Raw genomic sequence first — 14,752 nt, 5'->3', positions numbered from 1 at the left:
AGAGATGCATTCACTGCTCCAACACAGCAGAGGACATCGGGGGTATAATATGTCACAGGGATGAGAAGCGGTGGGAGGGTGAGAGGAGCTGTCAGGGGGCAGCAGAGGGCTGAGCAAAGCCAAAAGATGAAGCAGAGTCACTGAACTTCCTCCTGGCTTCAGGTAGAGCAAATCCTCTGCCTCCCCTGGCCGCATCCAGAGGCCCTTCCTGACAAACTGCAGATGTGACAGTGACCTTGGTTCCCTCCCAGACACTCGCCATCATCCCTGATTAGCCTGGCTGTCACAGCTAAGCAGACTCACCCAGCACAGCGTGGTAGTGGCGGTGAGCAGCCAGGGCAGGGCTGGGAAGGAGGTGAGCTCCAGGGAACAAGAAACATCCCGTGGTGCAGGTGTGCCCAGTAGCTTACTACCACCTCCCTCCCCTTGCTCGGCATCACTCTGCCGCTTCGCCTTTTCTCTGCCTGCCTTTTTCCGAGAGTGAGGACCAACAGCTGAGCTGATTCACTCCCTAGCACTAATCACCCTGTGACCTCAACAGGAGACTGGCTCATGAGAGGGTGAGAAACCCTGTTCTTTCTGGTTTCTTCTATCTCACCCACCTCTAGGGCTTTCAAATCCTCCCCAGCTCTACAGTGAGGGACAGAGCTAATGTGTGCAGAATCACAAGGAGATAACGGTTTGAGGCAATTTTTCTCTTGCTTAGAGTAAACCAGATGAAAGAGAACATAATTCTCAGCACCCATCTTATCTGCATCATGGGCCAAGCCACCAATTGTCATTTTAAATGGAGCAAAAGCAAATCTCTTCCCCATCCGCATTAGTGACTGTGGCTGGCAGGACATTTTGCAGAGTACAGAGACTCAAGCATCGTTCTGTCCGTCAGCCAGGCCGCTTGTCCAAGCGCGCCTTCTTTCCTTCCTCCCCTGCCCCAGGACACATGGCAGTTCACCCAGCTAACGCAGGGTTGGCAGGATTTTCCGGTGTACGTTTCTTCACGGGAATTTTCAGAACTGAGGAACCATTCCAGCAGATAGATGGTATTTGTGCAGAGAGCACATAGGGAGAGCTGCACCTTTTTTTGTTGTTGGTTTTTTTGTTGTTGTTTTTTTATGGCCAAACCCTGTAGTTAAAATAATCTCAGTTTGCATGCGCAGCGCAAGCTGGTGCTCCAACTCGTGGCCCTTCTCGCTGATCTCTTGCTGATCCGAGGCTTAGCTGTCATTTCACACATTGCATTCATTTGCATTAGCTAAAATGTGGGGGCCAAACTAACGCAAAGATAAACCAATCAGCTGTGTGTGCAATAGTAAGTGCACTGCCAAGTTCATCATTATTATAACCTACAGCTTCCCTCACCACCCAGATCGTTTTTGCTTTGCTGTATTTCTCCCAACTGAGGCCTCTCCTGCAAACACACATGTAAGAGAGAGGGGCCCGGCTGGAACAGCCGCAAAGCCAGCCTCACGTTGCAGACCGTCACCCACTGCTTTGCACCAGTGCAAGAGAGAGCATGTCCAGATGGCTGTCCTGACCCAGAAAAAAATGAACCCTACGTAAAAACAGGTCCAGTTGACAGTATGAGGTAGTGAGAGAACTTAATCCAGCTCTGCTGCTAAGGAAAAGGTGCCCTAGACATAAATGAGAAACACTGGGCTCATTCGGAGGCAAACAAAGTCTTCCCATTGATCCCTCTGTCAGGTTTACAGTGTGTTTGTAGGGTATGTTTAGGGGCCGGAGGTGTTGCACTTGCGGGTTGTCAGCATGATCTATAGTTTAGGAGCGCCATCAGGTTCCTCACAAACACCCCACTCTTGTCTTGCCGACAACCAAAGCTTTCAAGCATCTCTGACTGGCTCAGACACCTCATCCTGCTCAGCCTGATGAAGACCTAACCTCCAGTTATCCAAATCTTTGTCACTCCTCAGCCTGACCACAGAAAATATCAAAGCATGACATTTCCAGCACTTATAAAACTTCAGCCAGTACAAAAAGCTGTTGTTCATTTTCTCAGTAGCATAGGTACATCAAGCCTTGCCTTGGTGCAGTGACTCCCATTAGGATACTCAGTCAAGTTCAAACATTGAGTGTCCTCAGTCCTTATGTTCAAAGTACTCCTCAGCTTAAGCCTGAAGTAGCCAAAAGAGAGACCAAAGCTGCAGGAAAAAAAAACCTGTTGGTCAGAGCTTCACCCTGCTGGGACAACAGAGCTCTCCAGAGTAGTTTTTAAGAGAAAGAGCTCTCTCAAGCTTGCTCCAAGGCTGTAGGAACAATTTCTTCAGGAGCCAGGGACTAGCACAGACCTCACTGCTTTTCACTTCAAGAACAAGCTGTTCACCTTAGATGGATCAGGTCAGGGCAACATGGGCCTTAAAAAGGAAGAATAGGAAAAAAAATGCACCACTTACAACACCCCCCACACACACTGAGTGAAAACAACCAACGAAAACAGAGTGCCAGTGAAACCTGAGACATGCTGTTTTCCTTGGAGGGGAGGATGAGAAAATAAACACATGGGCATTGCACAGCCACGATGCTCAGCACGCCACTGAAGCACGCTCAGGTGGCAGGGCCAGGGCTGATTCTTGATATTCTGAATGCCTCAGAGCTTTTCTTCCTACCTGCTCAACAAATATCACAAGCACATCAAGGAAATAGGCCCCATCTAGTGAGACTCAGCAAACAAAAGTGTCGGCAGCCTTGAAAATTATAATTCCCTTTAGTATGGTATACAGCAACAAGTCCCATGGGGCCCTGGCCTGGCTCACACCACAATAGTTATCGTCACATTTCTTTGCTGAGTACGTGCAGTAAATCCTATGGATAAACAGGCCCAGCTTCCAGCACGGGGTAGTAAAGAGCTCTTCATAAAATAATTTTTGAAGATAATATCAAGATGTCAAAACAAAACAAAACTAAACAAACAAAAAACCACACACAAAAAAATTACAAAAACCAACCAAACAAAACAAAATTAAAAAAAAAAACAACACACCTTTGGAGAACACTATGGCAAATATATACTAAGGTCATGGAAAATTATCTTCTCACCAGATCATAATGCCATAAAATGAAAAATGTACTGTGGCTCGAAGGGTCAGACTATAGTTGCACCTTCCAAGCCTTTTACAGAAGACAGGTGGTCTAAACTGCAGTTCCAAGCTCTACTCTCATATTTCACAGCTTTCTCCAAGATGCACAAGACCTAGTACACAAAACAGTTCCTCCCTGCTGAGCTGGAGCCTCACCAGCCTTACAGAGAAACCAGAAACCAGAGCCATGCCAGGTGGAGCTGCCAGGTGCTTTGAAGAAGCAAGCCCAGAGGTGCAGACTCCTAGTTATAGACCTGACCCCAGAGCTACAGTGGCCTCAACAAGAAGGACAAAATCCTGAGCATTTCTCTTGACACGTAAATGCTGACCCCTCTGGAATAAAAGAGGCCTCAGCCCAAGCTTTGCTGTGGTCCAAATAGAAGGAGCCACCTCAGCTCTGCAATGGGCTGCACCCTATGGGGATGCTGTGTGCCCACCTAAGGCCCATAGATGATATCAACAGAAAGCTCATCTTCCACAGGCGCTCACATTCAGTGTGTGCCACTGTAGCACAGTTGGCAGCCACCTAATCTATGACATGAGCAGAAACAGACAGAGGCAAAGGTCTCAGACAGGAGCCCCTTCTTCACTCTCACACCCCATTAACCCCTTGCGAGCTTTGGGCTCTGAAGTAACCTTGTCTTGGAGAGTGATGGCAGGTGTCTGATTATTTCTTAGAGAGGCGTCTCTCTGGGGGATTGCTGCTGTTCTGTTCTTTTTTCTAATACTGAACATCTAATAAGCAACACCTACTACCACCTGCTACTGTTGTTCATTCACTGATCACCTCATTTTTTTCCCATTTATCACTGTAACGATGACTGCACTCACTTGCAGTGAAAACTCTATTAAAAACACACAGCACCAGCTTTTCTTTCAGAATTGCAGGAGTCGCCCAACATCAGGGACAAAAGGTAACTCCAGTGCCATGGCTGCAAGCCACTTGCCTCCGTTCTATAAATATCCTTAAGTTCTTTACACATCTCTAGTGCTGTGTAAGTAGGACAGAATAATGCAAAATATTATGTAAAACAGTAATGCAACTTCTGGTTCAGATTTAAGGGAGCTAATTTCCTCTTGCTGTCACTAGCATGAATCATGTTTCTTTCTACTGCAGGCAGTGACATGACATTAGGTGAAATGTGTGTGAATAGGAGAATCAGGCCCAAAATACACGATCAAGAAATTTAAGGTTATGGTTGTAAATTGCCCTGCCCACACACATGAAGTGTAATTTGCATTAGTGTAATGTGACATTATCTTTCACCCCATAATACACTGTCATTATTGCTCACATTTCCATGGTATCCATTGCTTGATAGGTCCCACGGGACAGATTTTGCAAAACAGCTCAGCTCCCATTTAGGCTGCAAAATACATGGCTGAGATTTCGAGAGCGCTGTGTACACTGGAGGCTCAGCTTGTTTGAACAGGCAGCAGAATTGTCACAATGGGAACTGTGTGGCACTGAGCATTTTTTAAATTCTGGCTGTGCAGGTTCCCCTAGAGGAGAAGGGAGAAATAAAGATTCCAGGGAAGGTCTCTTTACGACTGTTTATTGGTTTGGGGAGTGTGTTTGTTTGTTGGTTTTGTTGTTTGTTTGTGGGGTGGGTTTTTTTTCCAGACTTGTTTTACTTCCAATAACACAAACTCCGCAGTGCTGTTGCTAACTCTTGTGATTTTTATCAGGAGTCTTGGGATACACGGCATAAACCTTCAGGTGTCGAATCTTGCTATAAATTGACAATCTCAGATCACAGAAAAAACAACAACAAAAAAATTCCTCTATTCCTCACCACTACAGGCAAAAACCAAGGTCTACAAGGTCTAAGTCACAGGTCTAAATGTCTGAAAGCCACAGGAAAAATAAAAATAATTTGTGTTTTCTTTCTCCTTTTCCAAACCTCATGGTTTTAAACCCATCTGACAACTTACACGCACACAATTTGTGCCTTTCGAATCTTTGTTTATAATAACAGTGAAATCAAGCAGACTGCTTCAGAGAGGGAAGAATTACTTTCTCTCATGATCTGTGACAGAAAAAAATAAGACTAAACAATGTATGGTACAAAACAAGCACTACCAGGTCTACATTTCCTGCACTTCAGTGTTCCCCAGGTCCCTGCCACGACACTACACTAACACAGGGTTATAATTTTGGTTAGGTTTTGTTTTGACTTCTTTTCTCCCAAATTTACTTTGATTACCCTTTTAAACATGTAGCAACATACTGCACACTGTGGAATGCACGTGAAAAAACAGCACAGAGATCAGACAACAAGCAAATAAAATTGGAGCCTGTCTTCAGGGACTGACGACTTCCTCCAGCACTACAAGATGTGGGTCTGTTACAGCCCGCTCAGTTTGTTAAAAAGCCCCAGAGAAGCATTAATTTGCAAAACCATTCAGTATATTTGAGAGTCAGTAGACTCACTTTGTACTAGTCTTTGCTCTTGTTTCAGTTTGGTTTTCCTCCCCATCTCTCCCCGCCCTCCACCTCCGCTTTCTCCACATTATCCTACGCACAGAGGTGCATCACGCCCTTGCATGCCATACCCTGCAAACCCTGCCGCTTGCCTGATGTGCTTTTCTCCTTCAAACCCTGCTCCTTCTCTGCCCTCATGTCTATTGATCCTCACGCTGCTCTGCTCCCCCTCACCCTGTTTCACAGAATCATAGATTATGGTTGGAAGAGACTCTCAAGGCCCAACCATTAACCTAATTCTGGCACTAAGCCATGTCCCTAAGAACCTCATCTACACGTCTTTTAAACACCTTCAGGGATGGTGACTCCACCACTTCCCTGGGCAGCCTGTCCCAATGCCTGATGATCCTTCTGTGAATAAATTTTTTCCTAATATCCAATCTAAACCTTCCCTGGTGCAACTTGAGGCCATTTCCTCTCATCCTATCTCGTCCTATCATTTCCCTGTAACCTGAACACACCTGTCTGATTTAGGGCTCAACTGCCTTAATAAAGAGCTGCACATACAGGAAAGTGCAGCTCCAAGTTAGATTTCCATCTCTGATCTGCTCCTCCGTGCAAGGACAGCATCCTTTAATGGCCTGCTCAGGCATGAAGTACACTGCTCTCTCCAGTGCTTTGCTCCACTTGGGTAGGAGATGGGGCTGGGAAGGGAGGACACACACTGAACTTGACCCCTTCAGTCAAGTCCATGCTCTGTCAGCTTTTCTCCGTCCTTTCACTGCCCACCTGCCTGTGAGCAGAGCCCACAGAAAGCTGGCAGCTTCATCTCTGAATGTGTCTGAGTCACACACAGTCTGACCAGGGAATGAAAACGGCTTTTTAAACCTCTTAAATTTTGTGTATGGAACATCACTCTTGTCCCTCTACTAACCTGCTCAGGGCTGTGGCTGTGTGTGGATATATCTGTGTATGTACACATTTGCACGTGGTCGTAAGTATGGTTTGTGTGCCACTGAGGTGTGATAATAAATATTTACAGAGCAGCTTATAAAAAGAACTGCAGATGGGGCAAGTTTAAATATTTGGAAAACACAACCATATCTGCGTTTCAGTTATTGCTTCACAAATAAAGCCACAAGAGGAAAAAATGTACTTCCAAAAGAGTCCAATGGAAGAGTACATTTTTGAAAGGGAATCAATGCTGGAAGAGAACAAGCAAGTGACAGTCCTGTTTCAGAAAGACTCAGGCATCCAAAGCAAAGACCCCATGAGTGGGTCTTAGAGGAGGAATCTCATAATCCCTTTGCATTTCCAACTGCAGGACTGTGTCTGTCAAATGCACTTGCTTTTTGTCTGATCTAGCTGTAAATGAGACTGTTTTACAGACTAATATATCTCAGTCAGAAGCTAATTTCACACACGCTCATCAGTGAAATTAGTTCTTCAAAAGCATATTTAGAGAAGTAAATGTCCATCGCTTTTCCCCAGTGCCAAGTGTGGTGTTCATAGCCAGACCACTCTGTCTTAGGCACTATTACAGAACCAAACACAGGTAGCCTGGTTTAAGGCAGACAAATACAAAATATCTGCTTTTCCCATTCCAAGGTTCAGACTGTTTTATTATTGATGGTTGTGTCCAGTGAGCTGAATGCAGGGCTAAGAGTTAGGAGATATCAGTTGTATCCCCAGGTCTGCTGATGACACTCATTGGGCCTCACTCACCTGGTCTGAAACATGAGTGTTGTGACAGTTATTGAAACACCATTTAGCAAAAAGAAAAGAAGGACAAGAGGAGAGGAAAGCTTTGTTATATTAGAATGGCATGGTTGAGGGTTTTTTTTCTTTTTAAACTTCTTTGTCATGAAAAAGTATAGGAAAAAAAAATATCAAAAAGCCAAACAAACCACCTAAAATTAGGCAGAATAAAACCACATTAAAATGCATGGGAAATATTTATTCTTGTTCTGACTGAGAAAAAAACACATCTAGAAAAAGCAGAACTTCCCACAAATCTGAAATTCTACACCCTGCACAGCTAGTAATAAGAATATAACATTATGTTTCCAGTGCCTATACCTCTACACAAGTATTACTGCATTTACACACCAAGTATTAGCACATGTATACACTTTCTATTCAATAAAGTTGCTATGCAACCCTCTGCAACAGAGTCCTTCACTTCCGTACAGTGTGCTCAGTTGAAGTAATCTGTTTCCAAATGATGAATCAGTTACTAAATTGTAAGTGGAAACTGGAAGACATCAAACACAACGCAAGGACTCTACTTTGCATAAGACCAATGCAACAAGAAAGAGTAAACTGAAGAAACATATTTTTTTCTCCAATGTCAAAAACCTCATAATAACAGAAGCAAAAGAAATTCAAATTATCAGAAATTACTACAGACTCCCTGCTCAAAATCTGGCAGAAATAAAACAAAACCAGCCTCCCCCACCAAACCTTGTGCCTTGCTGTAAGAAGGGATGAAAGAGCAAGCAGAAACAGCAACGTTTCACCTAGCAACCTGCCACACAATCACAAAAGGATATTAACAACGACTGGATGTGGAATTTCACCCCAGGCTCAGGACACAGACATGCCCAGAGCAGAAAGCAGCTACCTCTGACAGAGACCTGGAGGGTATTTTTTTTCCCCTCTTTAGACTTGTTTGGAGCTTATCACATCAGCTCACCACCACAGAACTGAATCACACGGTAATAGGACCAGAAGAATCTCTAATTTTTTTGTTTCATGCGTTTTCAAACTAAACCCTGGGGCTGTTGTTAGAAATGCAAGAGATAAGCAGGAATACTATGAAGGTGTGATATTTATTACCAAACTAGGGTGCCTCATGTTTTCTCTAGTACACTTCAAAGATGACACGTGAACAGAGGAATGATCAAGACAGGGCAGAGCCACAGACTTCTTGATCCAGAAGTGAAAACCAAAAATGCTCAGTAGCACATCCCGCTGAGAATTACAAGAAATGCAATCAATTGTAGATAATAAGTAGCTAAAGATCTGCTCTAACCCTGAAGCAAGGAGGTTTGAAATCCAGAACTGTCTCCATGTGAGCTCTCATCCCTTGAGTAATCCCATTTTATTTACTCACACAGTGCCTCTTACTTGATTTGGGGCTCTAAGGACTTCCCACAGCAGTGAGTTTTACAGCCTAATTACCAGCTGGGTGAAGAGCTTCTACCTTAATGGACTTTTACCACCTTTTGGTTACAATGGATATCCTTTTCTTCTTCTGTCATGATTCAGGTCAGAGAATCTATGTATTCTTTACACTATACACACTTTACACTATATACACTATACACACAAATAGCATTTCTTAGTTCCTTGTGGAATATTGTTTCAAAGCCTCACAAAGTCTCACTCTAAGGAAGGGCTTTCAGTAACCTCTTAAGAATGAGCACAAGCAAGCAGAATTTAGACGTATCCAATTTGGGTATTTAAACTTCAGCACTGCCCACCTGCCAAGAATACAAAATAATTTTATTTAACTTATTTAACTGGTGATACTTTTTCCTCTACCATGTTGCTACTGTTTCCTTAGAGTCAATTCTGAATTTCCCCCCTCCTAATCTTATAGCATAGCTTCTTTTTTTTTTTTTTTTCTTCACGTAGTATGAAATTTCTCTCAAATTTCTTCAGAAATTTCTCACTTTAGTACGTAGACTTTTCAAGCAGTGGCGGATTGTTAGAGCGATACTGTTCTTTGGTCATTAAATAATCTAACCACACAGACCACTTCAGCACTCTTCTCCTCATGCAGTAATCACTCAGGTTCCTAATCACTTTGTCCATTCTCCTGATAATAAACTGCCATTATTCAGTCCCCAAGGCCAGACTCCTCTGTGAAAATCAGTCCCTACCTGGGTGCCCATGTAGAAGCCTTTGAAACGGCCACCAGTGAATGCTGGGCCACATTGTCCTATCGCAGCCTTTTGAACATCATCAACTATCTGCCTTTGGGATTAACCCCCCTGTTCCTTCCCAAGTACCTCACAATCCCACCAAGACCTCAGTCTTCCTCTGCCTCCCACTGTCTTTTTTCCCCTTTCTTTGGTAGCACCTGCAACACCTCCAGTTTTGTACCATCAGTACTTGTCACTAATAGGCTTTCCTCTTGCTTCAGCTCAGTAATGAAGAACTTTAAAAAGACATTAAAAAAAGATTTGTGGCCAAAGGTCCCATTAATTATGTTTGCTGTGCCCCACTAAGCACCTTCTTCCAACGCAGCTCATTCCCATTTATCACAATCCTTTGTTTACAGCCTTTTTGCCAGTTTTCAACTCTCAAGTCAGTGCTTCCTCTCCCGTAGAATCCGATTTCTTTTTATTATTTTTTTTGATTAATGGCAGGATGTCTTTCTTCCAAAGTGTTCTCTGCGCATAACCACAGATTTATGTGATAAAGATACATAAAGGTTTAACCACAGAGTGGAAATTAAAACAGCATCAATTTCACACAGGTGGAGTTTTATACCGATAAAAGGAGCAGACAGACAGCTTCACAGCTGGGACAGTCACAGGAAATTCAAGGGCCTGTGCTCTGCCAAGGTCAGGCGAGATGATCAGAAGTGTCCCTGATGCCTCTGCATGGATGGAGCAGGTCACTGGTGGGCCAGTTTTGATGCTGCTTACACCGCTCCACCCGGGACAGCTCCTACTGAGGCGCGAAGGAAACTCCAGCTATTCCAGCCAATAAATAGGAATAAAACAAGGTCTTGAGCTTTTGTCAGTCAGGCTTTGCTCCTGATTGCCAGTGTACAGCAATTAACATGGTAGACGTCTGCAGGAGACAACTGGATGTTGTTCAAGATGTTCCCACCTGCTAACAAGGTTAAGTCTATCCTGACGACAGGGATCAGCCCTAAAAGGGTCTTCAAGTACAGACTCATGGGACTCCTAATGAAAGCAGGGAGGAAAGCGGGCTGGATAACATGAGGATGGTGCTGCCCTCACACAGCTGGTTATTCACCTCCCAGGAGAGGTCAGTCTGCCATGCACGACCTGCAGGCCACCCCCTCGCAGAAGAGGTGCCCCCCGCACTGCTGTGTGTGCCCACAGACAGGACTGTGGGGGGTTCCCAGCCCTCGCCACCCTGGAAAAGGAGCAGAGAGAAGGAGGGAGGCTGGGGGAGTTGTTCTGCTGACAGTTGGTAGCCAAAAGGTTGTGCTCAGCTCCCATCTTTATCACCCCATGACAGACCTGTTATATGCCTGGGTGTCTGCTCAGTGCCCAAACCAGCTGCTCCTCTCCCTGGTGTCCTCCTGCCATGCTGGGCACACAGAACTGTGCCTTAGTTCCTCCATCACACCTTGCAGCACCCTCTGCTCCTGGCTATTGTCCAGATACAAAAATGCACTCAGGAAGAGGGACAAGAGCCCTTTCTAGAAGGGCTTTGCATGGAGCCAGCGACCCTGAAATCCACCTCCACGGCATGTTCAATAAATAGGTGGCATCACAAAAGTGACTTTGGCACAAGGCAAAACATGTGATGCAGACCGGAAGGTCAACTGCACAAACTTCCTCAGATCTGGAAAATAAAAAGGAGCATCTGAGCTCAAGAGAAGATTAGGAGAGCTCTGGCAAGGTTTTAGCCACTGCAGACAGCCTGATTAGGGAGATTACGGGGAAGAGCAAAGAGACTTCCTGCCAGTCTGCAAGACAGACAAACTTGTGGAAGAAATGCCTGAAGTCTCGCAGGGCTGCATGTGGCAGCTGCTGCCTTTGCACAGGGGGAGCCAGAAACATCAGAGTGACACAGCAGACCTAGTTCAATGCTCTTGCAACCCCCTGACCCCAACAGCATCCAACCAGTTCACGTCCGTGTGGCCAGATAAAACCACTGGGAATCCTGAGCCACTTCCATCGATGTTTCCTGCAGTTAAATGATGGCAACACCTGCTTACACACTCCAAGGCTGCAGAGAGAACAACACTGACTTGAGAAAAACAGTTTTTTAAAAAGAAGCAGAGGAAGAAAGGAAGAGGGAAGAAACAGTTCAGCACCAATAAGAGCTGTAAAGCACAGCAAAGAGGCCAGTCTTGTCCCCATCCTTTGGGAAGGAAGAAAACGAGGGTTGTGGCAGAGCCACCAGAAGAGAGCATGTGGCGGCAGCGTGTGTGCGTGGCACATGTCCCAAGGCTGCAGCCCCTCTCTGGTTTGCATGCAGCCCTGAGCTGGGGACGGTGACTCAGACATGAGCGGTGCCTGCGAGCAGCAGTTCGGCTGCTGACACCTCCAGGCTCGCGTGCAGCCCCAGCAGCCCGGGGCCCAGCGGCGTGCAGCCCAGCTCATACAGACGCCAGCTCACAGCAGGGATAGTCAGCACAAAAGAGAGAGTACAAAGCATAGGGTGAGAAGGAGAGAAAAAACTAGCTGGTGCCACACACCCCTGAGCAGTAATAGGCTGAAAAATTTTCAGATGAGAGGCTCTGGAAGAGTATGTGAAAGCCTAAGCAAACATATTCTCCCTGCTTCCCCCAGCTTGCCCCTCTCCAGACCACACACACATACCTTTTTGAGGTTGCAGATGTTATCAAACCTGTGATGTCCTTCAGTAAGACCAAGAAAAAAACATTTACTGCACATTGTTCAGCTTCAGAGCCATCAGCATGGCCCTGCATGAAGGATGACCAGGGCAGATATGCTGCGAGACTGTAGGTTTCCTGCCTATCCAACAACACCTATTGGACCCATGATGAGGAAAAGCCTGCACACATCATGCAGTAACTTGCACTCAGTTTGCACCTGAACCTAGCCTGGAAAAACCCAACACCATACAACATTACTGACCATGTACTCCCCACGACCCAAGTAGAGTGGGCATGAGAGGGAATCATGACTTACTAGGCACACGGTTGATAGCTTTCAGGGGTCTCAGGACACGGACAGTACGGATTGCAGACAAGTTAATGTTTTGAAGATCCAGGGAGTATTCCACCATCCTGCAGAAAGGGAGAGGAAAAAAAAAAAGGGTTAAAACAATGCAAAATTTTGGCTTGAGTCACAGAGCTGTTGTTTCTCCACTGAAGTATTTCTGGAACTCAAGAGGACTGAGTCTTTGGGAGCCCTCAGAGCAAAGCTGAAGCCTCCTGAGCCCCTGCAGGATCAGAGCGCACAGCTTCTCATGTGGAAAATGTAGCCTGTTCATGCGACAGCGGCAAAGTAAGGAGTGGTGAGAGCACGTGCCATGAGGATGCAGGCCAGGAGCTGCATCCCAACAGGAGGGGAAGGGGCTGCAAGAAGATGCCCCAACAAGGAGTGTGTTCTCCTGGCTGAGGGCACACGCGCAGGGTGGACATTTCCCACGAGGCCAGGAGGAGGGGTGCTGCGTAGCCAGTTTTGCCGAGCGTTACCTGCAGTGCAGCGGGGTGCTCCCCATGCTCCCCTCATCTCACAGTGTAGAATGAGGTTCCTGGAGGCAGTTTCAGCTAGCTTTTTTTACCTCACGTCGAAGCAAACTCTCTACCTTAAGTGGTAACTGCTTCAGCTAGGTGGGAAGGCTTCTCCCATAGCTGTGAATCACTCCTTTCTGACAACAACCAAAAGGGGAAAAGCCTAATTTTAGGATATATGCTAGACCTTAGCTTTCCTAACCCAACAGCATGCTCCCTAAATAACCTCGAAGTGCAAATCACTATGACTAACACATTGGCTTTGCTACAAGAGCAGCAGATATAGGTGAAAAAAAGTGACCTGGCTCAGTATCCCTTCTCTTCTCCCAGTATGGCAAAATGTCCAGTAACCTGCCTGCCTCTTGGAAAGCATGACAAGAAACTATTAATAGATTATACTAACCATTTACCCCGGCCAGCAATTTCTACCTGAGGATCTCGAAGTATTTTGCATGTTTTAGTGAACACAGGTGCATATGGCCTCCAGGAAGATACGGGTTGTTGTCACCAGCTTCCCTGGTATGACCCTGATGTGCAGAGGAGACCAAGAGGGTGACAAAGTTGGCAGGTGAAACACTAGCAGAGTCAGGGGAGCGACCAGGGGACACAGCTTTTTGTTACTGCACTCTTTCTCAAACCCAAATATTATAATTTATATAGAAAGACTCACAAACCAATAGTCCAGTAACCTAAAATCCACTCAAATCCCTCTGCCCAGGAACCACCGAGGAGGGGATCAGAGAGCGTAGCAAGACATTACGAGGGAAATGGAGTACAACCAGTCCATAAGAAGTATCAGGGAGAAGACTTCAGTGAAACTTGAATGAAACAGACTGATCCTTCTATCGATCACTCTCTTCACTCAAAAGGACCTTGAAGAGCAAATGTCTAGTTTTATGTCTATGCCTTTCACAAAGGAGACTTGTCAGAGTGATAGATTTTCAAACACAATGGGGTAAACCTGTCGAAGTGTTGTGATTATTCTCTTTCATGCTCTCTTTCTCTCCCTCATTCCTTTCACTCTGTTCTCTCATGTACTTTTAGGGTAATTGCATGAAATAATTCTTCCTCTGAAATGCAGTAGCATTCATTTACCTCCCTGGAGCTGTCAGTTCCACATACGCTGAGTGCAGAAGGAGAGAAGAGGAATTTCATGCAGATAATAAAAATAGTCACACCCGCAAAACAAAACAAAACAAAACCACAAAAAAACCCACAAAAAAATCCCAAACAAAAAACAAAACCAAAACAACCAACACACACACACATAAAAAAAACCCTGATCCCAAACCAAGCAGCAATACTTAGATAGCCTATAGATACCGAAAGCATTAGTGACAGACAGAAGCTTAGGATCCAGAGTCAGGTGAAACTGGTAAGTGGGTATGAAAGGAGGAAGAATGCACATGGATATAAACACAGAGACATGACTACAGGGCATGTCACAAAGGACCTGCATGGCGCAAATGAACACAGTGCCAAGGACTTTGAGTAAGCACTGATCAACCTTAGTCCAAACACATAAAGTAAGATTGCATCATCAGCGTGTTGTTGCTCCAGAATTAGGCAGACCTGCTGAAACTTTGGAACTACGGTTACGGGTAAAGCACCATATGGACATGGCTGCATTGCTCCCAGGATGTGGGCTAACACCGCTTCACAGCTCAGAGGCTTGACACGTAGAGGCAACTTCATAACCAAAGAAGTCCCTGCACTGCAGCTTGTTATAGGGAGTAGGGAGATGCACAAATATGTAAAGGTCTCCAAGCTTGGTAAAGTCTCACAGAACTTCCTTTCCTCTTCTAAAAAGACATGACC

The 14,752-nt window shown here is 45.4% G+C and overlaps 1 protein-coding gene across 1 annotated transcript in view; it reads right to left on the bottom strand.

Moving 5' to 3' along the window:
• CACNA1I (calcium voltage-gated channel subunit alpha1 I) overlaps window positions 1-14,752 on the bottom strand; it is a 155,994-nt gene that overhangs the window by 56,764 nt on the left and 84,478 nt on the right. The window contains 1 exon segment of the mRNA XM_082071182.1: window positions 12,387-12,484. Coding sequence (XP_081927308.1) covers window positions 12,387-12,484 — 98 coding nt within the window.

This window comes from Streptopelia decaocto (genome assembly GCF_964273445.1).
Source record: "Streptopelia decaocto genome assembly, chromosome: 1".
Classification (NCBI taxonomy): domain Eukaryota; kingdom Metazoa; phylum Chordata; class Aves; order Columbiformes; family Columbidae; genus Streptopelia; species Streptopelia decaocto.
This window is presented reverse-complemented; position numbering and strand designations above follow the sequence as displayed.